At 43.6% G+C, this 25,872-nt stretch overlaps 1 protein-coding gene across 1 annotated transcript in view; it reads left to right on the plus strand.

Annotated features, from left to right (window-relative positions):
* The window catches only part of TLL1 (tolloid like 1), a 390,413-nt gene that overhangs the window by 125,139 nt on the left and 239,402 nt on the right, over window positions 1-25,872 (plus strand). Inside the window, exon 2 of the mRNA XM_086962398.1 lies at window positions 5,270-5,380. Within this exon, the coding sequence (XP_086818524.1) occupies window positions 5,270-5,380 (111 nt within the window). The remainder of the gene's footprint in view (window positions 1-5,269; window positions 5,381-25,872) is intronic.

Raw genomic sequence — 25,872 nt, forward strand, 5'->3', positions numbered from 1 at the left:
GAGATGAAAAAATCTGTGATGGCAATGGCAAAGAATGAAGTGGCATAAAGTGTTGCAGAGTAGTGTATAATGACGTACAGGGGATTGGCGTTGAGTGTATTGGTTTTGAGTAAGGTAGTGTAGAGTGCATTGGCATAGAGTGCAGTGGTGTACAGTAGAGTGGTTTAAGGGTGCAGTGGTTCAGAGTGCAGTGGGGTGAAGTAGAGCGGTGCAGAATAAAGTGGCATAGAGAGCAGTGGTGTAGGCATGGTGTGCAGCCGTGTAGGGTGCAGTGGCATAGAGAGGAGTGGCGTAGCGTGGTATATCACAGAGTGGAATACAGTGGTGCAGAGTGCAGTAGCATAGAGTAGACTGTTGCAGAGGAGAGTAAAGCGACGCAGAGTGCAGAGACATAGATTAGAGTGCCTTGTCATAGTGTGCAGTGGTGCAGAGTAGATTAGGGTGGACTGGTGTAGGGTGCAGTGATATAGAGTGGAGCGGTGCAGAGTGGAGTAGTGCAGGGTGCAGTGCAATGATATAGAGTGGAGTGATGCAGACTGTAGTTCCATAGAGTGCATTAGTATAGAGAAGAGTGGTGCAGAGTAGACTTCTGTGGTATAGAGTCCAGTGACATAGAGAAGGGTGGCAAAGAGTCCAGTGGCAGATGGTGCAGTGTTGCAGAATAGACTGTCATAGAGTTCAGTGGTGTATTTTACAGTGACTAGCAGCCACATGCATCATTGTAGGAATTTGCGATTCCTAAATTGCGAAAATTAAGGAATCGCAATTTAGGAATCGCAAATTGTACATACATGCTATGTCCCTCGGAGGATGCTAATTGCTGCCGTGACACATGTGGAAGAAAAGAAAAGTCATCTTGAAAACATTAACCCCGGAGCAACCAATGCTGATGATTTAAAATCTTGTTTCACAAAACTTCTTTGCAGTTATATCACAAGTTTGGGAATATATTGCTTGTTTATTTTCTCTACATAATCCCTTTCAAATGATGATGTTTGAAATTTATCTCTGAATGATGACTTCCCAGTATGTCTTAAACAGCGCTTTTTAAAATTTAGCCATCATTTATTACAACGTGCCCTAGTTAATTAGAACTACATTTTTATCAATATAATTTTAGAGAAAATGTCATCCAGATCTGATAGGTAAGTAGAATAAGCAACGATTTGTCAGAAGACAGAGCCTGAAATTTGACATGTCTATGAACACACATCACTTGAACATGACCCTGAGAGGTGCCTTCATTGATTTGACGTTTAAGTCTCATATTACATGGTTTGCCTTTCCAGTTTAAGCATGAAAACACTCAGAGCCAAACTTGGATGTCGGTGGGACTGCCACCAACAGGGAGTCGGTGACTGCCTCACCGTCATCCAGGGCAACATTCCAACAGCGGGATTACAATACCAGTGGTCGGAGCACAGTGGTCGGGGGAAAGAACCCTGCCTCATACAGTATCAAGGATCTCGTCGGGCGGTGGTTGGAATCCTATCCCTACAATGGGGCGGTTCCTGCGCAGGCACCACCGTAGGGATTAGGATGTCCCTTTTCCCTCAGCCTTTACATGGCGTTCTGACCATGGAAATGGTCTTTGAGGGCCCAAAGCAGGGCCCGTCCCCCGTGGGCCACTGCTAAGTGGCCTGGGGGGGCACATGTAGTGCCCTCCCACACATCTATGCACCGTGTGCCAGACACCACATGGTGCCTGGTACACGGTGCATGGATACGCACAAAGTGCCTTTTTTTCTACAGTGGCTTATGCTGCTGCCTTTTTCCTGGGCAGCTGTAGAAAAAGGCATTTTACTGCCGCCTGCTCTGCGGTCCTATTATAATTGGGCAGGTGGGACCACCAACACATTGTCGGACGGACACCTGCCTGCGGCGATGGCGGGTGGACATGCGTCCTATCGCCATTGTAATGAGGGACTTCGACTTCCAATAGCACAAATTGACTTCTACATATTTCTACATATAGTTTAAGGACTTTCTCTCACAAAAGTTTTTGGGAGGCTCCTTTACTGTAGCTTGTAATTCCTGTATGACAGACTAGTGAAATGATAAATGAGGCACTTTACGCTTTATGGTTTGAGCTATACAGTATATGAGTTTGCAAGTTGTGTTTTGTAATGGGGTGCCATTGTTTAGGTCTCGCCTTTACCATTCTGCAGGAATGGGAAATGGGTAGAATTCAAGTCGGCAAAATCCTCTTCAAACCAAGGGCTTTCAGCCCCGAAGTTTTCTTGCAGTTCACGTGAATCACGTGAGCAAACATGCACGCGCATTCACGGCCAGGGCTTCTCCTCCCCTAGCAGCACTCCTCCCACACCAGCAACTCCCCCCTCCCACACCAGCACCTCCCCTCTCTCTCCCCGCAAACACAGCCTTGCCCTAGCAGCACTCCTCCCACACCAGCACCTCCCCATCCCCCACCAGCACCTCCCCTCTATCTCCCCGCAAACACAGCCTTGCCCTAGCAGCACTCCTCCCACACCAGCACCTCCCCCCTCCCACACCAGCACCTCCCCTCTCTCTCCCCGCAAACACAGCCTTGCCCTAGCAGCACTCCTCCCACACCAGCACCTCCCCCCTCCCACACCAGCACATCCCCTCTCTCTCTCCCCGCAAACACAGCCTTGCCCTGAGAGCGGCTTCCTGGGGTTCAGAATATGTCACCCGTCAGCCTCTGCCAGCACAGTTCTCAGACTTACAACCGTCAGGGGGAATGGGTAGCTATCACCACCCTACCATGCAAGACGGGCATGGAAATCTAAAGAAATATGGATTCATTTCTACTCTTTATTACCATCAGAGACTTGGGCGGGGGCAGGACTGTGTAGCTATCACCACCCTAGCATGCAAGACGGGCATGGAAAACTAAAGAAATATGGATTCATTTCAACTCTTTATTACCATCAGAGACTTGGGCGGGGGCAGGACTGTGTAGCTATCACCACCCTACCATGCAAGACGGGCATGGAAAACTAAAGAAATATGGATTCATTTCAACTCTTTATTACCATCAGAGACTTGGGCGGGGCAGGACTGTGGCATTGTTCCTGCGCGCACAGCTGCGTGTGTGTAGTGCAGACTCAATAACTAGATCATTGCTGCTTCCAGGGTTTCCGTAGCTCGCATTGATTGACTGTTCTTGGCGCTCCTCAGACGTGAGTGCGCGGGATGCACCACGTCGAGCCGCGAGACCGCTCTACAGGGTGAATGAAGCGGTGCCAGACGTCAGCACACGCAGCGTCACTGATAATTGATAGATCCATTCACAAGCCTGTGACAGTGCCCTCCTCCTATCCATTCATACCGGGCCTTCCCGAGACCAGGGCCAGAGCGCGCGACGGGGACAAAACACAGCCTGCCCGAGGGCAGGAAGCGCTTCGAGGTGGAGGCACGCGTGCTGCGCAGAACTTTCAACTTCCCCTCGCCCACCACTGAGTGCCCCCGCAGCAGACCTCGATTCTCTACTGCTATCCACTCTCGCAGCCTCCCGCCACTGGCAGTATCCTCCTCGTGCAGCCCTGGGCAGTGAAGGGTTAATGCTTATCTCCGGGACGCTGGCACAGCTCATCCACAGCAGTGACTCATCTGCCCATCACCGGCAAACCCCTCCAGGCCCACACTCCCCACCCTCGGGCCATTCCGATTTCCAGAGTAGGTAGGCAGGGACACGGCCACATACGATTTCATGACACCTGCACCTGCCCGCACACCTACCAACCAGATAGAGGCCGGTATCTATGCATCAACCACACCAACCACCTCCTCACGCAGGCTGCACCCCACCCAGAACTCCACATGAAAGCCACATACACTTCAAAGGATCCACTCCCCGCCCCCCGCCTGCACTTCGCACTTTCCGACTTCCCCTCCCACCTCCCACGGCTCTTCCCATTCACGCGCTCGTTACCATTTGCTCCCGAGCCGCATTTCTCCCCCCTCCCCCCCCACCCCCCTAATCTTAGCAATGCCAAGAGCTTGTTTTCCCCAAGGTCTCTGACTCGATTTCATCTTGTTCTCGTGCTCGCCAAGGATGTTTCACCGTGATCAGTTTGTGCCTTTGATCTCTCCAAAGAGAGATCCGAGTACAAGGGTTCCCTGGTAGTATTCTGAAGCAGGCAGGGATGTCTTTCGTATAATCCTGCAGCAGCAGCTGAATGACCCCTTAGTCGGCGGTGCCTGAAGATCTGCCAGTGTGGGGAAGCCAACTGTCCTTTGCTGTGCTGAAGAAGCTGACTCAGGGCCGCCTCTCTTTTCAGGGTCTTTCTAGAGCTTTATTCTTCGCAGACGTGTATTTGTTGTTGTCTCATCATCTGTGCAGCACCCACCACAAGTGAATTACATTATTAGCATCTTCCACAGTTGTTTTTGACACCAAGACTCAATCAACCAGTGTTTTCGAAACACCAGCAGACCTGGCGCTCATTCATCGTAGCACTGCATTTGAAATAAAACCTATGCTGGGAATATATGTTTATATGCCAGAATTAGGAGGGAACTTCACTCTGCCTTATGTAAATATAATACCACCGAACTTCCAACTTGCCACTCACCCACGCAACGCCACTCACCCATGCAACGCCACTCACCCACGCAATGCCACTCACTCACACGCAACGACACACACACGCAACGCCACTCACACATGCAACGCCACTGACACACGCAACGCCACTCACACATGCAATGCCACTCACCCACGCAACTCCACTCACCCACGCAACGCCACTCACCCACGCAACGCCACTCACCCACGCAACGCCACTCACCCACGCAACGCCACTCACACACGCAACGCCACTCACACACGCAACGCCACTCACACACGCAACGCCACTCACACACGCAACGCCACTCACACATGCAACGCCACTCACACACGCAACGCCACTCACACATGCAACGCCACTCACACACGCAACGCCACTCACCCACGCAACGCCACTCACCCACGCAACAACACTCACACACGCAACGCCACTCACACACGCAACGCCACTCACCCACGCAACGCCACTCACACCCACACTGTGCAGTGCACAATAGGTCTCGCAGTAGGAAAGTTGGAGCTATTGGTTTTGTAAATGACAAAGCCCTTTATGTTTTTAAAATGAAAACAAAAATAAAAGGCATTGTTATTTGCAATTGTAATAGCTCCAACTTTCCTACTGCGAGACCTATTGGCAACGCCAGTGCTTGTTAAATAAAGATATTTCCTTCTGGATAATTCATAGTGCAATTAACTTTTATATATGTTTTTCAGCTGCCTTTTGGGGAGATATTGCCTTAGATGAAGAAGACTTGAGCGTGTTTCAAATTGACAGGACGATTGATCTCACACAGCACTCAAGTGAGAAACAGGGACACACCACAGGTATGAAGTCGCCTGCAAACTGTGCTTGGATTTCCATTAACAATGTGCCTAATGTGTAATGTACAACCTTCTCACAGGGCTTGGCGCCTTGTACATAATGTTTTGATCCAGTAGAGCCTCTTCCATTTGTGCCACATTCACAATAAACAAACTAAGAAAGAAAACTATTTGCATAATTTTGTATTTGTATTTGTATTTATTTTATTTGTAAAGCGCTAACATTCATCCTGAAAGGACATCCCGGCGCTGAGGAAGAATTGCAAGTGACTTAACGGCGGCACTGATTGGAAATTATTGATCTGGCCTGGGGAAAAGGAATGTTTTTAGTTGTTTCCTAAATGAAAGGAAGCAGTCAGTAGTTCTGAGTTTAGGAGGTAACTCGTTCCACTTTGTTGCGGCAATGTGAGAGAAGGCCCTCTCTCCCATCCTGACAGTCCGAGCTCGGGTGATGGATGCTCTTCCTGACGTCATAGATCGTAGGTTTCTAGAGGGTTTATGAAATCTGATCATGTCATGTAGGATGATGGGGCCTGTATTGTGAAGTACTTTGTGTGAAATACACAACAGTTTAAAAATGGCTCGTCGTCTCATTGGGAGCCAGTGGAGCTCACGCATGCATTTTTTGGCTGAGTCGTATTTTCTTTTATTACAGATGGCTTTGGCAGCGGCATTCTGAACCAACTGCAATTTGGAAAATAGGTAGTCTGCCATTCCCACAAACAGTGAATTACCGTAGTCCAACCTACTCATCAATAGTGATTGGACTAGTGTTTTCCTGCAATCTGTCGGAACCCAAGGGAATAGTCGTCTGAGCATCTTCAAGAGGCCGAAGCCTCTGCCGCAAACTATGGAAACATGAGATTTCATGGATAAATCCTTATCCAGTGTTATTCCTAAGTTTTTAGCTTTTATAGTTGGGTTAGGAGGCAAGCCCAAATCGCTCGGCCACCAACTGTTGTCCCAGACATGTGTGCCTCTGCCGAACAGTAGAATTTCAGATTTGTCAGCATTAAGTCTAAGACAATGGTCCTGCATCCAAATTGCCAGTTCAGCCAGGCAGTTCGTCAATCTAGTTTTTGAGTCATCATTTCCATCAATGGTGACCATCAGCTGGGTGTCATCCGCATAGGAGCACATTTCGACACCCCACTTTTTGCCGATGGTTGCCAACGAGGAGACGAACACGTTGAACAGAGTTGGGCTCAACGACGCCCCCTGAGGAACTCCGTATTTTATAGGTCGCGGAGGGGATGTATAGTCACCCAGGCGAACTGATTGGGTGTGATCCGCTAGGAACGATTGTAACCATCCAAGTGCTTTATCTTGAATTCCTTTCTCTGCCAGAGTATTCAATAATTGATGGTGGGGTACGGTATCAAAAGCCGCTGATAAATCAAGGAGTATCAGAGCGACTGTACTACCTTGATCCACCTTGGTTCTAATACTGTCTGTCACCGCCAAGAGTGTAGTTTCGGTGCTGTTATTTATCCGAAACCCTGTCTGTGAAGCGTCCAGCAGACCATTAACTTCCAGAAATGTGGAGAGTCGTCTGTTGACCAATTTTTCCATGACCTTTGATAAGTAAGGTAACTGGGATATTGGTCTGTAATTGGCCGGATTGTTAACATCTGCCCCAGCCTTCTTTACTAAACGGGTAACTAGGGCCTGTTTCCATGATGTTGGGAATTCGGCAGAACTAAGGGAGAGATTAAATGCTCTGGTAACTACTGAACATATTACAGGGGTAAGCTGGGAGAAAATGTGATGTGGACATGGGTCAAGTGGTGAACCAGACTTGACCTCAAGCATGGCTTTTTCTACTTCCTCTTCTGAAAAAGGGCCAAAAGTATGACAGACAGTATGTGCAGCAGTTGGTACATATTGTTCATTTTTTTCCGTCCTTGCTTTTGGAAAAGAGGCATAGATGGTATCAATTTTTTCACAGAAAAAATCATTGAGCTTATTACAGTTCTCCTGTGATGGAGTAAGGTGTACGGAGAGATTAGTTGGGCTGCATAATTCTCTAACAATTTTAAAAAGTTCTACCAAGACAAGTCTACCGATTTCCTTCTACTACATAGCATGTACATTATGTATAGACAGGCAACATTATGTAAGCGTGGCTGGAAACAAGACCCACTTAAGCCATGTGCAGATGCTGTCCGGTACACATGTGATTGAGAGAGGTTAATTTTGTTGCTACCAGTCTCTTATAATTGAACATCTTCCAAAACAGTCGCTCTCTATCATAACTAGATAAGGATAATTTGTCTTTGGTTGTTACTCATCAATTTTATTGCTAGAATTAACTTCTTGCTGTGTCTCTTGCTGTGGAAAAAACAAACCACCGATCAAGATATCTTGATTAAGTCTATGCACCAAGTTCTCTCAGCAGAAAAGAACAGTGCACATGTGAAAGGAAGGTCCTTCTAATGCTCAGTAGTGAATCTTTGGATTGTTTAATTGTCTTTAGTTGAACATAGACCAAAAAGGCAAGTAAATTGGAATATAAAATTAACATTTAAATATTAAATTGTTTGTGGTTTTTTTTTTAATAAAAACTTTATTGTGCAAAAACAAGAGAATTACAGGTATGGGCCTACAACCACAGGGACCGGCCGCTAGTGTTTGTCACATAAATACTCAATGAAGAGGACAGTAGTCAACCTCGGTAGGTCCAGCAGAAGTACAGGATACACTTTCGACAACACAGAATGTATGCAGGAAACAACATTGTTTGTGTTTTTTTATAGTTCATATGTTACCCAACAATATTAAAATGCCCTCATGTATTGGTTATGTATTGAGTTCAAATTTGGGGAGCTAAATCATAAATGCCTGATTCGCTATCTTATTTGTTTATGAACACCTAATGTATCTAGAGCCATGTCTTCTTATGATCAATGTCTTCAAAAAAGCAGTGGATGATGTTAGGAAGTAAATGTGGCCTTTCCAACCTATTAAGAGCTGTATAGCTGATTATTTACCAGAGAAATAGCTTAGACGATCATTGTGGATTTTATGATGTTCTGAGATAGATCCATTTGTACTTTCAACTGTCCGCCTATGCTGAATTAAAATAAAGCATATGCTGTAGTGCTAACCATCTGCATATTAGGGCCATTTTGTATTCATTTTAGGGGTTAATTGTGTATTTTTTTAAATCAGTTTTTTGTTGCCATCACTTGCATGCCGTTTTATAACACCAAACGGGCATTAAAGGCATTCTTTAAAGCTCTCAAAGTGGGTTATAAAGCGGGCAATTGGTCTCTGAAGATATGAGCTTAAAAAGAGAATGTTCGGCTGCCAAATCTCTGCCTCTGGAAGACCTGGTGGACCAGTATAGCTTTCAACTCTCTTTTTAACCTAACATGTCTTGCTTCTTTGTCAGAGAAGGGCTAGATGTATTCCAAATTTAATACGCATAAGGTTTCACCTCCGAAGCCTTACTTTAAAGTGTTTTGTTGACAGCGACTTGTTGTCTATCAGTGATCTGCGGAGTAAGTTGCTCTATATTCTTGTCTTAGTTGGCTTAGCTTCTTTACCCGGGCATTGGAATATGTTGTACGTTTGAAACTATCAAAAGCCACAGCATGCTGAGAAACCCTTCATAAATAGTCATCAAGGTAGATTCTGCTCTCGTCAGCAACCTGGATCCTCACTAAAGGTCACAAAAGAAGTTCATATCTCAGTGTGCCATTTGAGATAGCTCATTACACCCCTTGCCAAGAATGTAGATTGACAGTGCTTATGTTGATGACCAAGCTGGGTGCTGCAGAATGTTTTGCAGCGTGAATCCTTCTCTGAAATCACATGCTGTGCATCATTCTGCCATCTAGTGCTTGGGTCCGGAATAGTTATTTTAAAAAAAAACGTTTTTTGATTTGGGTGTCGTCGACCACCATTTGGTGGCAGGAACTGCCCCTGTGTTATGTCAGACGGCGCTCTGGTGCTTGTTGTGCATGGTAGCCATCTTCATTTTTCCTGCTGTTGGGTCTGGAAGCAAAACGGGACGCTCCAAAGTTTTTCAGGAAAAATTCCTGAAAGAAGATAAAAGTCGAGACCATTGACCTCACAACCGGAGAGAAAAGCTTAACTCTGAGAACAACACCCCAAATACCAAAGACATCAAGGGTTTTCAAATGGCGAGGTAGGGGCCATGGAAAATACATCTTTCAAATTTGCCTGAGTGCCACCACAAATTCGCACAACGCGATCCACACAACGTGTGCAACCTCTGCCTGCCCAGAGACCACAAGGACAAAGACTGTGAGGCCTGCGCGGTGTCCCAGCCGAAAACTCTCAAGACACGCCAACAGCAGAGAGAGGCCGACTACGCAACGATGTCCCAGGTATTTAAAAAACCTTCCATGAAGTAGCTAGGCTTTTCCAGTGAAGGAGAGGACCAGGGAGGTCCAGCAGAATCGACGCACAAAGGATCGGATGTCGAAATTCTAGAGGGAGACTACGAAAAAACCCACGCCCACAAAAAGATTGCGAAGGATACAGAGAAGAAGACAGATGAGGTAAGACGCCATACACATCCGTCGGAACCAAAGAGCCACAATAATAAGGTACAGCCTAAGGCAGCCCCGACGGGGAAGAAAAAGTCGAACGAAGGCCAGCCGCGATCCAAGGATCCCCACGGAAACCCTTCAAGGGACACCGAAGAGGAAAAATTACACAAGACGCCATAAATAAGAGTCAAACATGAACCCCTGAAGGGAACCGCAACTCAGTCGAAACCAGAGGCAAGTGCAAGCAAGAAAAGAAAATCTCCGGTCTTCGACGCCGAGAGACCACTCGAAGTTGTGAAAAAAAGGAAACGGCTTGGAAGCCGAAATGGTTACGCTCCACCTGAAAAAGAAGGAGTTTGACGCCTCACTCAAGGAATTCCGAGTTCCTAAGATCCCAGTCGCCGAAGCGGACAATGTCGATGCCGAAGGTGTGAAAGATGCCGGAAGGGAAGAAGAGGAGATTCTCGAGTCACTTCCAACCCCTGAACCTCGCGATGAAGATCTTGAGGAAGACATGAAGGCGCCAAAAGAGGACGCCTCTGAAAATTTTGAGTACACTTGGAATGACCTCGACACTGAAAGCCCAGAGGAGGAAATATGCTTTTATCCCTCAAAGACATCTCCACCAGATGACATAGCCTTCTACGAAGGCCTAGTATAAAGAGCAACTGACGCTATCGGAGTTCCCCTCAAAGAGGAAAAGGGAGACACATGCTTCCTTTTAGAAACACTAGATCCAGCCAATAACGGACTCACTACCTACCAAGGCTACCAAGCATCCTGGACCAAGGCAAAGAAGGTTTTAAGGATCCAGCCTCAAGCAAGGGGCTAACACCAAGCGTAAAAAAAAAGTACAAACCCTCTTCCAAGGACCCTAAGTATATCAAGGGAAACACAGTGCCTGGCTCCATCATTGTTACCACAGCCAGGATAAGAACAAATGCCCTCTCTAACAGTGGACCACTCCCAGAAAAAGAAAGCAAACATATGGATATGGTAGGCAGAAAAATGGAAAAGGAAGCAGCTGTGCAGTGGCGCATCGCAAACTCTAATGCCCTGCTGAACAGGTACGGACACCAGCAATGGGATGACATGGAGGAGCTCATCATCAAGCTCCACGAAGAGGACAAGAGAAGGTCTAAATCTACTGTCCAAGAAGGCAAAAACATCTGTAACCCATGCCTTAAATCAGCGCTCAATGCAGCAGACACTGCCAGCACACAGATGTGCACAGACACCACTCTAAGAAGGCATGCTGGCTTAGAATATCTGGGTTTAAGCAGGTGGTTCAAACCTCCATCATTAACAGATCATTTACAGGGGAGTTTTTTTTTGGAAAAGAAGTAGATGAATCTCTCCAGCAGATTAAGAAAGATAACAAAACTGTAAGAGCCATGGGAGCCCTACAACAAAGAGGTACCTTCAAAAGAGGAGGGTTTAACGGCAAAAAAACAAACACAGGAAGAGGAACCTTTGTTTAGGGACAGCAAATGTCACATCAACAACAGGGCCAAGGAAATGTTAAACAAACAATCCAGCAAGCATGCTACCTGGATTGGCAACAACAACCAAAGCAGTCCTTTCGAGGAAGAGGCAGTGACCAGCCCTCTAGAGGAAGAGGGAATGGCTCAAATTGACTCTTGCAAAGGAAAAGACCCATACACAACACCAGTGGGAGGCAGAATATCACAGTAACTACAACAGTGGCGAAAGAACACCACAGACAATTGGATATTAATTTGGTAAAATACAGGTATTGCATAGAACTGACATAAAACACCACCAGCAAACCACCCAAAAATAAGAAGGTTCTTCAAATCAGAACTCATAAAGTTAAATTTGGAAATTAAAGACTGTCTTTATAAACAAGCAATAGAATTGGTACCAAAACAGGACTTTTTCAAAGGAAACTACTCTCCGTATTTCCTAGTCCCCAAACAGGACTATCACTAAGACCAATCCTGGACCTAAGGTTCATAAACAAATTCATCTTGACACAGCGTTTCAATATGACTACACCAGGAAATAATCCCATAAATTCAAAAAGGAGATTACATGGCTACAATAGATCTCAAGGACACCTATTTATTTACACATCCCCAAGAAACAAAAAAAACAGAAAATGTCGCCAGTTCCTACACAAGGAAACAGAACCCCAGTTCAAGGTAGTCCCTTTCGGGATAAAATCAGCACCATGTGTCTTCACCAAGTGCCTAGCCTCAGTCGCTGCACACCTGCGAAAGGATGGAATGCACGTCCACCCTTACCTGGACAACTGGCAAAGAAAGGCAAACTCAAAACAAACATGTCTCAGCCATGTTCAAAGAGCAATCCACCCGCTGCAAAGATTAGGATTCTCAATAAATCACAAGAAATCTTTCACAAAATGAGAAAGGGAAAATACTTTTTTAGGTGCAAGACTGAACTCAAAACTCGCACAGGCTTACCCTACGCAAAAAACGATACAAGCGATCAAACAAGAAACATCTCTCTACCGAAAGAGTCAATCTCTGACATTTAGGAGAGTCATGAAGCTCATGGGCATGATGGCATCATGCATCCCTCTCATTCCTCCTGCCCGCCTACATATGCGCCCCCTTCCAGGCATGTCTTACCAACAACTGGTCACAAGCCACAGGGAGTTGGGAGGATCTAGTGGTTGTTACGCACAGGCTGCAAGCAGAAATACAATAGAGGGCATCCTACAACATAGCACAAGAGAGACCTTTTCAAAACCCAACTCCTTCTGTGACAATCAACACAGACGCATTCCTTAACGGGTGGGGAGCGCACTTCAAACCACTGAAGGTACGAGGACAGTGAAACAACCTCGACTCCATAAACACATCAATTACTTGGAAATGAAAACAGTATTCCTAGCATTGAAAGCGTTCCAGAAACACTTTCGCTCAAAGACTGTCTTGATTCAATTGGACAACACTATCGCAATGTTCTACCTCAACAAACAGGGAGGTGCTAAGCCATTTCCGCTAAGCAAGTTTGCACAATAGATCTGGCAATGGACAATTTCTCAAAGAATCAATCTACAAACAATACATCTACCAGGAGTATACAACACAACATCAGATCTTCTGAGCAAACAGAACAACTGCCCCACGAGTGGAAATTGAAGCACAAGACAGTACAATGCATCTTCAAACTCTGGGGAACCCCAGAGATAGACCTGTTTGCAACAATACAGAACAAGAAATGCCAGTTCTTTGCCTCGATGTTTCCTCACCACCTGTCAAAAGGGAATGCCCTGTCACTAGGTCGGTCAGGGACATTTGCTTACGCTTTTCCTCCACACCTCTAATCCAAAGAGTTCTGGAAAAAGCAAAACAACCAGGGACAAACCTAATTCTCATTGCTCCACAATGGGCCAGACAAACATGGTACACAAGTCTGCTAGAACTGTCCAAGGGACAGATAATTAAAATCAGAGCGGACAAGGACCTACTAACAATGCAACAGGGCCAAATCTTTCACCCATAGCCAGCAACATTACGCCTAGTGGCCTGGCACCTGAATATGTAGAGTTTGGCCACTTCAACTTGCCTCAACATACAATGGAAATTCTAAAGGAGGTCAGAAAACAAACTACAAGACAATGCTATCCCGCAAATTAAAGCGGTACACCACTTGGTGCAACACTAACAACCAAATGAACGCAATCAATACACAAGAAACAGTGATCATGATTCTAACTCACCTTCTTGACAGTCACATCAACTACTCAGGCATAAAGGTACACCTTGCTGCCATCGAAGCTTACACCAGAGGAAAATTATGCAAAAGCTTTTTCAGAAGACCTGTCCTAAAACGGTTTCTAGAAGGGTCAAAAAGAATTGCACCCACCTTGTGAAAGTCATTTGTGCATTAATCCAACCCTGTTTAGAATGAATTTACACCTCTCCGGATGTGAGGTAAACTGGACCGAAACAATGATATTTCCAGTGACAGTGGCACCTGATGTGGAACAATAGGCTCACCGTGCCTGCCTGGAAATTGGAGAGCAGGGGTTCCAATACCTGGGAGTGCAAGTCATGAAGAATAGAAAATGGAAACCAAATGTGGGAGCTTAGGTTAGGTTTTATTTTTTGGGTGAGAATCTGTGCACTAATCGTATCCCTATAGTTATCCTGTTATACGTAGTTATCATTGTGCTTGAGGGGCACCTTTGGATTATAGGTGTATTAGCAAGTAATGGATCTGCACTGTTCCTTTCCTTGAACAGTGTCTCCCTCCTGTGCTAATATTGGTCCCAGAAGAGTTTATTTTTGTTTTTCGTTCTGTTTTGTGTGAATGTATTCTCAAATGTATAATATCTTGTTATCTAATGGACCTGACTACAAAAATTCCACATATTTTTTCAAGATAGTCTTTCATGAAATTACACATTTATTAATTTTCTCAAAAATTAATTAGTAATGAACTTATGGATTTATGGACTTTTTCTTTCATGATGAGCATTATCAGTCCCCAGTGCATTTAGAACCTTGATTGGTGTTTCATCAGGGCTGTATTTCTCTGAAAAAATGTAAATAAGACAAAATAAATTAATTGAACAAAAGAAAGCAAATCCAATATTGTCATACCTCAACCTTTTGAACTCATTAACGATCATTTATACTAACCGTATTAATATCTTTTGAGGTGTGTACCAAATAAATAGATTTATACAGAATACCCATCATGTCGATCTATTGACCAATAGCGAAAGTGGTAGATTGTCATAAAGTCAGTACCCATCACATACCTGTCACAACCATATGTGACTTAATTCAACACCCTCCAGCCAATTTTTTTATTGCAGCTTTCTTAACATGAAAGTGGGCTGTTCAAATACTTGAATGTTGACCGACTCTTTCCAAAATCGATAATCTGTGGTATTGCTATCATAGCATTGCTGAAAAATTACAACGTCTAAAGTATGCTGACCTTTAATAGCAAGAAATATCCTCCTGTTTGGGCATCCATGTATTAAATGGACCAATGTGGAGCTGTTATGAATCAAAGTTATAGTTACGTGGTTAAAACGTACCCTCAGATTTAACACGGGTGAACACGACGAGTCTTACAGCGTGGTAAACCACCTCCCTGTTTCCTTCCTATTTATGTCCTAAGGATCCATGGTTATCAAAAGAGGACTAGCCAATTCTCTCATGTTAGTGTGCTTTCTATGTCTCCCATACGTGAGATATGACTATAAATAAGTATATTCTCAAGCAAAGATATGATTGGTTTAAAAATGTTTAAATTCCAACCAATCTTGATAGGTATGTGTCAACTTGTTCATCAGTATACAGCTCTGTGTCCAGCTTAATAAAATATGGCCCGATTCACAGAACTAACTTACTACAAAATCCTAAACTTACTACCATTTCAGTATTCACAGAAGGCACTTACTCATTTTGGTATTCACAGAAGGTACTTACTCATTTTGGTATTCACAAAAGGCACTTACTCATTTTGGTATTCACAGAATGCACTTACTCATTTTGGTATTCACAGAATGCACTTACTCATACTAACTTTTTGTCTGCAATTGGGTTGGTAAATCTCCTTTGTAAAATATTGATTACTAAGTTATCAGTAGTTAATTCTTTTTCTGACTCCTGATTTGTCCTTTGAAACCATGCCCTCTCCTGGTCTATCACTTGCAGATGAGCTGAAGTGTAAAAAATATGTGTCAGGCTTGTTTGCTCATGCTGTTAAAGCCCTCTGTCGATTGTTGTTACCTGAAGGTATGGCTTTTCCTTGTTTCGTCCTACTGTTATAATCTTCCTCTGAGGTTGATGTTTTTCCCCTCTAAAATTTAGTTCCCATAATGACTGAGGTAAACAAATATTCCCTCCGTGACATTCTACCCCCTAGAAACCCACCGACTGTTGTTAATGGTGAGGATCCCCCCTATTAAAATGGTGGTGCTTCCTGTATATCTCTAAAACTTTCCACATAAAATCTCATTAAACTTTTTTAATACATTTGACTACAATGTTTTGGCCTTTTTAATAATGAAATGATGTGTGTATCATTTTTTAAGTGTTTGAAGTCTATTTTTCTTGGAGGGCTTTATTAATGGCTGAATATTTGGCCTCTAATGACCCAGCATATAGAACCGAGTTCTGGGCACCAGGCAATCATCCTGCTCAAGACTTCTTTTACAAGGGGCTTCCTATTGCTAACATCCCACAACCATGCATGTAATGCTACAGGTATGGCAATAAGGTTATGCTCAGATGAGCTAGACAGGGTAATTGATGGGTCAAACTCCACTATGAGTTGACACATTACTCTCACAATCAGGTAATCCGAAAGAACTTAAAGAATAGAAAATGCTGGGTACCTCAAGGGTTAGAGATGTAGTTACTTGTAACTTCATTAAATCTTTTGACGATCTTAAAAAGACAGATTCGGCTACTCCGGAAACAGTTCGTCCACTACCTATAATTGAGACACCTATTTACTCCATACTTGAGGAATATCGAGAATCCTCAGAATTTAGCCCAGCAGAGGTTAAATGCATAGTTCATCATACTGAAATATCTCTAGGGTCTACAGGCCCTTAATAATGAATAGTCCAGATGTGTTCCAAATCTCCAAACAGACATGGGAGGGAGACCTAGAGAACAGAATGTGAGGGAATGCCAGGTAGCATTGATGCCCCCGAGGGAAGTAGCGAATTCGAAATGATACAGGTTTATCTAGTTTATTATTACATCACATGTACTGCATGAGGGCAGACTGTGATGTGTGAAGTGAGGGATTTTCCTCCATTGTAAGTCAGACAGACGAGGGATTTTATTTTCATTTTGTATCGCTTGCATAGTACAGCAAAATTTCCAGGGAGTGGCGCAACAAACACTATCGAGAGAAATAGATAAACAGTTAACGCTCACACCCCCCTCAATACCGCTGCTGACAATATCGGAAGATCGGGGTTGCAATAGATTGTATTTTATTGTAATCACATTTATATATCCCTTACTACCCCTAATGAGGCATCAAATCACTTTTTCGGTGAGTAACATATAAGAAAGTAATTTGAGTTGTGGATATGTTAGTCAGTTATTTGAATTGAGAAGGATAGTGGAGGGATGGAAGAGAAAAAAAGGTTTGCTTTCATATATCGCATGTTACCCTGATGAGGTGTTGAAGTGTTTTTTCGGCGAGTAGCGCGCTACTCCAGAACCCATAAAGGATTAGTGGTGAATTTGTATAGTGTAATATGATATTCATTTGAGTGGTGGACATGTTAGTCTGTTATTTGGATTGAAAAGGAGGATAGTGGAGGGATAGAAGAGGGGAGCATTTTTTTAGAGCTCATAGCAGTAGGCAGAGGCTTGGGATGAGTAAAGGGGAGGAGAAGGGGGAAGAGTCAGAGGGAAGGGTTTAGAAAGGCTTGTTTGGGAGATCTGAATAGTAAAAGAGGTATGAGATGATGCAAGGAGGGGTAGAGTAGGGAGGAGTCTAGAAAGGTTATTTTGGGCATCATAGTAGTGGTATGGGGTTTGGGATGAATGAGAGAGTGGAGGTAGAGGATATATTGATAGAGGTATAGGGTGAGAAATAGGGTAGGGCATTGGAAAGAGTAGTGTATTGTAAATGAGGTTTGAGATGAGTCAGAAAGTTGAGGTAGAAGATATATTGAGTGCGGCATAGGATGAGAAATAGGGTAGTACATTTTATATGCTGAATTAGAAGAAAAGTAATACATATGGATACATAAGTACATGTAAGGTACATATATATGCATAAGGAAGGTAGTATATGTAGAATAAAGATGCATTTAATAAACTCCGGCTTTCAAGTGTTGTTGTACTTTAATTTTTATTTGTATTTTTTGTCATTCAATAGTGAAGCAATTGTAGATTAAAAGTTATGATATAAGATTTACTTATGTATGCAGTTGCTTATAAACATGTGAAAAACGTAGGATAATGTAACTATCAGTAATATGTACATTTGTGAAGCAGGACTAATGAATATCATATTTTTAATATGATACATGTTTATACGAAGCAATATGCGTACATAGGTACATATTTATAGTCTAAATAAAGGCTTATATACAGAGGGATATGCTGTATATTTCTGTTTGCGTATGGTGGTTATGTGGGGAAGAGCCAATTCATGAGTATTTTTCTGAAGATAAGGTGGTTATCTGTGAATCTTATGTTGGGGGGTAAAGATGTACCATAGTTTAGCTCCCTGAACCGAGAATGATGTGCCACCCTTGTTTTTTTCCTGTACCTTGGGATTTTGAGTCGAGGTGCCACTCTAGAGCGGACGTTTCTTTGTTGAATGTGTTTGATGATTTTATTCCTAATGTAGAGTGGTCCTGTTCTGTGTATTGCTTTGTGGGTGATACAAAGCAGCTTGAACATGGATCTTCTGGCAACTGGTAACCAATGCAGGGTTTTTAAGGCAGGGGAGATGTGGTCTTGCGGTTTTATATGTAAGAGTAGTCTGGCAGCCAGGTTCTGAGCCTGTGGTAGTATTTTCATAGTCGTTAAAGGTGATCCGTGGTAGAGGCTATTGGCGTAATCGAGTTTGGACAGAAGAGGAGAGATGGTAGCCTGGACCATGTGTGGAAATCCCAAATGGAGGAAATTCATCCCAGGCTTTTTATAGTAACAAACCTTGATCTTGCTGGTTTGTTCACTTTGGCAGTCATTGGTAGCTTGGAGTCCATGGTCATTCTGAGGTTTCTTACTTCCTTCAATACTTTAGGCAATGTTCCCAGATCATCAGGCCTCGCGGCGAGCGGGTCATAATCTTTAAAATCACCACACGTGAGCATTTTGTATTTTGGGAGCAGTCAATTTGAGATGGCTGCACGTCATACATTGATCCACAGCTCTGAGACAACTGAAAATGGGTACGTTTCCAATGTCTATGGGGCATTCCAGTTGAAGGAGTTTTTGTGTGTCATCTGCATAGTTATAGCACGTGAGATGAAATTGATTGATCAGTGACGGTAATGACTTCCTGTAGATGTTGAAAAGCATGGGGGAGATGATAAAGCCTTGAGGGACCCATGCTTTTGTGAAGTACAGTTTGGATGACATTAGTTCTGTTGCGAAGGTAGGATGTGATTCAGTCTAGAGCGATCCCATCTAAGCCAGCTTCGTAGAGTCTTTGTATCAGAGTGTCATGGTTAACCATGTCAAAGGCAGCCGGGAGGTCCAAGAGAAGTAGCGCAGCAACCCCGTTGCGGTCAACTGTATTCTTCATGTCATCCCAGATGGCAACGAGGGCAGATTCTGTGCCTCTTCCTGGATGGAATCCGATTTGGAAGTCTGAAACTATTTCATTATCTTCAATTAATTTTGACATCTGGGCGAATGCTTCGCCTTCTATTAATTTGCCCAGGAAAGGTCCATTTGTAATTGATCTGTATTGTCAGGGTTCAGCGGGTCCAAGTTTGTTTCTTCACTAATGTCTGTACCTATGACTTTTTGAGTTCTTCTGGAAATATTCTGGTAGTTAAGGAATTGTTGATGATTCTTATTACTGGTGTGGCAGCAGAGGTTCTTAGAAGAATTGTCATGAAGTTTTGGGGTGGACACGGGTCCGAAGGGCTGCCGGCAGGCCTGCTTGCTTTGACCAGTCCCATAAATTCAATGTGTGAAATGTGTTGGAAGGAACTGAGAGGCTGGGTTACAGTATTCTTGGATTGTTGTTTTCGAAAACGTTTAGTGCTGGTGCTTGAGTATGAGTCCTACGTGTCTGCTTTGGCCCTGTAATGTTTTGCTAGTTTGTCTGTGAAATCTTGAGTAACGGGATATGCTCCTTCTAGGCGATTTGGTTTACGAAATTCATTGAGAATTTTATACAATTCTTTATTTGCACAATAAGCATTTTGAATTCTGTCTGAATAGTATCTTTTATTAGCTTTTTTGATTGCTGACTTGTATAATCTGTTAATTTTCTGTAGGCAAAGTTTGTCTTGATTGGTGTTTTCTTTGAGCCAGGCATGTTGCAGCTTTCTAATTTGTTGTTTTATCTCTATTATATCTGTATTTCTCCAAGGTGCTTATTTTCTTTTGTTCTGTTGTGTGTTTTTTGTGGTATTAGGATATCAAAAGCTTCCTGTGGCAGCTGATATAGTTTTTTAACAGAATGTATTGTGTCTAGATCTGTACTGAATGTTAGTTGTGTTTCTAAGTGTTCCAAATTGAGTTTGTTCCACAGTCGATAGATGGATGAATGTAAAGTGGTTTTAGGGGCGTTGCATAGTGTTTTTTTATGGTGGAAGGCAAGCAAATGGTGGTCTGACCATGTGACCGGAGTCATTGTGTGAAAGGTAACTAGTTCTGTATTTGTAAAAATGACACCTAGAATGTGTCCAGCAACGTGTGTGGGTTTGTGAACATCTGATTCAGGTTCAGTGCATCTAGGCCAGTAATGATTGTTTTTGGATGAGGCGTATTGGTTTTGCCAAACCAAATGTTGAGGTCACCCAGAACGTATAGGTTGGAGTGTAGTGTAATCAGATTTGAAATTGTGTCTAGAAGTATGTCTGGGAATGTTGCATTGCTAGGTGGAGGTCTGTAAAGGAGCAGGAAGTTACAGGAGGAAGATGGTGTAGGATTGCATCGATGAAAAGAGCCTCACAATCTTTTATGGAAATGTCATCAGCTTTAGTGATATGTAGTGTCCTCGCCGGAAGGACACAGAGAGTCCACCTCCCCCCGTTCAGATCTGAAGCCACCAAAGTCATCTGCGGCGTTCCTCAAGGCTCCTCGCTCAGTCCAACCCTCTTCAATGTCTACATGAGCCCCCTCGCAGACATCGCATGCCAGCACAACCTCAACATCATCTCCTTCGCCAACGACACCCAGCTGATCCTCTCCCTCACCAACGACCCCGCCACCGCCAGAGCCAACCTTCACGAAGGGATGAAAGAGGTAGCCGAATGGATGAAGAACAGCCCCCTGAAACTGAACTCGGACAAGACGGAAGTCCTCATCCTGGGATCCTCACCCTCCGCCTGGGACGACTCCTGGTGGCCCCCCGCCCTAGGCAGGGCACCCAAACCAACAGACCACGCACGCAACCTGGGCTTCATCCTGGACTCCTCCCTCTCCATGACCAGACAAGTCAACGCCGTCTCCTCGTTGTGCTTCAACATCCTGTGCATGCTACGTAAGATCTTCCGGTGGATCCCCTCCGAATCCAGGAAGACGGTCACCCAGGCCCTCGTCACCAGCCGTCTGGACTACGGCAACTCCCTCTACGCCGGAACCACCGCCAAACTCCAGAAGAGACACCTGAGAGACCTGCACTGGCTCCCGGTCAACAAGAGAATCACCTTCCGTCTCCTCACCCACGCACACAAAGCCCTACACAACCAAGGCCCAGAATACCTCAACAGCCGCCTCAACTTCTACGCCCCCAAACGCCAGCTTCGATCGACCGGCTACGCCCTCGCCACCGTCCCCCGCATTCGAAGAGCCACCACAGGGGGACGGTCCTTCTCCTACCTCGCCGCCAAGACATGGAACTCCCTCCCGACCCACCTCCGCCTGACCCAGGACCACCTCACCTTCAGGAAGCAACTCAAGACCTGGCTGTTCGAGCAGTAGCGGACCCCCCTCCCCTAGCGCCTTGAGACCCTCCGGGTGAGTAGTGCGCTATATAAATGCTTTGATTGATTGATTGATTGATTGTCTGAACACAACAGCTAAGCCACCTCCTCTTTTGCCTATTCGATTTTGCGTCATCGTTTGATAGCCTAGAGGAACGGCTTCATGCATGACTGGAGCCGTATAATCCCCCAACCATGATTCACTTATGAATAGTATGTCAGGTTTTGCGTCAGTGAGAAGTTTGTAGATGCGATGTTTGCTTTTAGAGAGAGATCGACCATTTATTAGTAGACAGTTTAGAGAACGTCCTTTGGCGATAGTGTGACTATGTTTTGTAGAAGATTGAGCAGTATTTTGTGGGCTTGCAGCAGGTGTGTCCTAAGGGTGTCTTTTAGCTGTTTTAGGATAGTAATTGTGTAGCTGTTTTGTAACATGTTCCTCGTCTAACAGACTAAGAAGGCATTTTGATTAGTCTGCATGTGTAGGTGGGGGAGTCAGTGGTTGAGAGTGATTTGGTGTGCTGTGCTGTTTTTGTAGTGTGACCTTGTTCTGTAGTAGACGTAGAGAAGCGAAGTCGTGAGGTGCGGCATGGTGCTTATTTTCTGTGTGTCTGTTTAGGGTGGAAGGTGTAGGACTTAGGGGTGGTGGTGCAGCATGTGGGTCATGTAGTAAGGTTCTAAATTGTCCAATGAATGAGAGGCGGTTAAAACAGAGTTGCTGTGTTGCTGTATATGTGTTAGGTGTGGTGGAAGAGAGGAAGCTTGGCATTGGAGTTTGTTCATTTGTGTAGTCTGAGAGGTGTGTGCATGTTTGTAGTGGAAAATATTAAGAGGTGTTGCGCTTGAGAGATTTTATTGTGCCGGTGTGGGTTATGTTTTGTTTTTGAGAAGTAGTGAAATGAGGTGCTGATGTATTTGTTTTATGAGATGGATTTGTTTGTATAGTATTGTTTGTGAGTTGAATTGTAAGGTAAAGGGGTTAGTTAAGTGTTTGTGACTAGAGTGTATGTTGTGCGTAAGAGGGGATGAAGTAGAGTTAAGAGTGTTTGTCTTAGACTTGATTGCTGCAAGAGGTAATATGTGGGTGCAGTGGAGTGTTAGTGTTGTGCAGTTGTTTTATTGTGGTATAAAGACTCGGAGGGTGTTGGTCGGAGAAATGATGGAAGGTTGAGTATAGGTTTGTTAGTGACTGAAAGGGGTCTGTTAGGAGTAATTAGAGCGGGAGTGTGTGTCTGGATGGGATATAGTTAAGTATGGTCTGGATTTGGGTTGTGTTAGTGATGAGGGGATTGGTTAGTGGTATAGGATAGAGTTGTGTACTGTTGGTAGGTGATGTTTGAAATGTGTAGTAACTGGGATAGATGGCTATATAGGTTTGATTTCTGGAGTTTTGTAGTAGATGCTGAGACACTGAACTTTGCCTTGGGTTAATTTGTAGTAAATGAGTTGAGTACATGTGCTGTGAGTTTGTTATTCTGTTTGTGGATGGAGTAGGGAGGGTGCCGGTGTATACGAAATTGGGCAGCATTTCTGGCCCTAGTCCTGACCAGTCTGAACAGGTTCAAACAGGCAATTGCCCTGGCCCTCTCCACCCTTAACCTCGACGCCCGGGCTGAGACACCCTGAATCCTGGCCTTAAATAGCGCTAGTAATCAGGGGACCCCTTCAGCCAATGGGTATTAATAGATATTAAGGTTGCTTCCTTGGACTGCGTCTGGAAAAGGCTGTAGTGCAAAACTGGAGATTAGTAGTGGCACTTAGCATTTATAAATGATTGCCAGTACTAGACCAGTGTTGCGTTATAGAGTACCCAGTTCGTGAAGCACGGCATGCTCTAACAACACTAGAAAAGATGGACTAAGTCAATGAGCTACCGGAGCTATTCGCTAAAGGACTCTGAGATACAGGTCACTTAAATAAGGGAATGCATTGTAATTACATGCATACACATACACTTTAATAGTTATGTATAAATGGTAGAGAGTAGGATAGAAAGTCACAATGAAGGTTACTTATTGCATGTGCGCAACGAAATGCCAATACAATAGTTTAATATATATATTTTTTAAAGTTTGCCTTTATTTGTAGCATTGTTAATGTTATTTCCTTTGATAAACTTCCCAAAAAAATTTGCATCACAGATACTTAAAAGATAATAAGCCATTATTTAGTTACGAAAATACTAGAATCTTGTGGTCCTGGGTAATGTTGTAGTCAGTTGTGGGCAATGATACCAGTGCACGTAAATATATGTTTGGTAATTTTTACAGCACATAAACCCTTGAGTATCCAAACTCTTGCTTTGCCAGATTGGTGTGTTGGCTTTATTATGTGGTGGTTATTTGCAGCAGGTGGATTGCTTTCACAGCATAACCTCTTATTACGTGTAAAAGGATGCGTTTTCAATCCTATGGATTAACGGTGAGAAATATGTGTGATACTCTTCACTGGAGTTCTATCACTGTAGGACCTAATGAGCTGAGAAGAATTCTACATCTGAGTGGTATTCCTTTCTCATATTTGTGGCATTATGGACGTACGCAGAGCAGCATTGTATCATATAATGTAATTTTTGCTTTTTCTGTAAAACTGTAAAATCTGTGTTTTGGAGGTTGCCAAAATCAATCTGTGCTGCTATTGGCATACCTGTGGCTTTAGGTCTCATCTAAAGACACCTTTTGCTGTCTGTTGTCAAAAAATCTATTATGGAGTGAGATTTTTTATCAGCCTATTGCTTAACATTGTTTGACTTTCTTGCCAATCTCATTTACTTCCTTCTTATTTAATGGCCTTCCTTCATCTTCTTGTATTTGTCCCTTCCCTGAAGCATAATTTCTTTATCATCCTTTAAACGTATGACTTGCATCCTCTGACTACTCACATTCAGAGGACTGCCTTTGTTATTTTGCTTTTAATACGCCATGGGAGTGCACACGCTTTCTTACACTCTCTCCTGTATGCTGCTTTCCTCTTCCATCTCTGCACCTGTGCTCTCCATGTCTCCCCAGACTCTCCCATTGCTTCCTCCAACACCCCACCCCCATTTTCCGTGGTATTTGTGCAATTTCTGTTATTTAACCTTCCCCCCTAGCTTTTCTTTTGCCACCACTTGCCCTTCATTGCTCTCGCTCCTTGGTGACATTTACTTTTGCCCCACCATCTCCACATTTGTTGACCCACCCCACCACATTGCATCCTTTTACTGTTTTATTCTTTCATGTTGTAATCTTTTTTGGAGCCCTGGCAATTGCAAGTTTCTGCAGCACCACTTCTTTCTCAAACAAGACTTTTACACACATTTCATTATTGTTTTTAAATTCACTGCTCCATGATGGGCAGCCACCATCTTTAATATGTAAATTTAAAAAATGTAAAGCGTTGGCCGCATCATTACGTAAGTGTGCGCATGTATTGTGATACACGCGTTTGCATTCACCATATTGCTTGGACACTATAACATCATGATGCATGCATGTGCATGGATGATGATGCATACGTTTGTGTACATGATCAAACTTTTTACTATTTTTAGCTGATGCTCGACATCATTGGCAGCATGCAAGCATTGTCAAAGCCAATAAGTCTGCACTGATAAAGTCAAAAGGTGAGACCTATTGCCTCTGCCAGTGCTTGTTTTTTTATATAAGTTTCTTTGGGCAACTTGATTGATTTGCTTTTTTAATACTAAGTGGTTTATTCTACTCCTATCATTTTAAACTATGTTACAAAAGCAACAAGGTTACTTTCTGGGTTTTCTAGAGTGAGTGTTGGCATATTATTACAATGTTCCTGTTTGGGACACCCAGGTGTATTTCCATTTTGTAGAAATTCTGGCTCAGTCGATGGATTGTAAATGATTTTGTTAAAAGAGCAACCAAATACTATTTGTACACGCATAACTGTTAAAAATGTGCATGCCCCGGAAATGTAGGCAGGCATTGATTTCCAGGAGTACTCCTGGGATTGTTTGACATTCCCACAAAAATTGATCCTAATGTAGGAGTAATCTCATTGAAGCAAATATCAAAATTCTTTACCTATGCTTTGCAAAATGGAGAACCTCGATGAAACGTGACTAAAGTGTGCCTCATTGTTTTTAAATATGCTTTGTAAGACATGCTTAGGGACATAGAAATGCTACTGTTGGCAGGATGTTGAAGTTCTAGTTACATTGTTACTTATGTCTTTGGAGCTCCAGAGTTGAGGATTAGGGTTAAAATCCAAACTTTCATTTCTCGCTTTTTCCATTTCAGACGTGCTCAGGTCTAAATCAACTGATTGACTTGCATGACCAAAACACATTTTGTACATTTAAAAAATAAACGTTTCTCCCAAAACATAAAAAAATAATGTGTCTTTCCTGATGGCAATACTGTAGA

The sequence above is a fragment of the Lissotriton vulgaris genome, chromosome 3_1, assembly GCF_964263255.1.
Source record: "Lissotriton vulgaris chromosome 3_1, aLisVul1.2, whole genome shotgun sequence".
In the NCBI taxonomy this organism is placed as follows: domain Eukaryota; kingdom Metazoa; phylum Chordata; class Amphibia; order Caudata; family Salamandridae; genus Lissotriton; species Lissotriton vulgaris.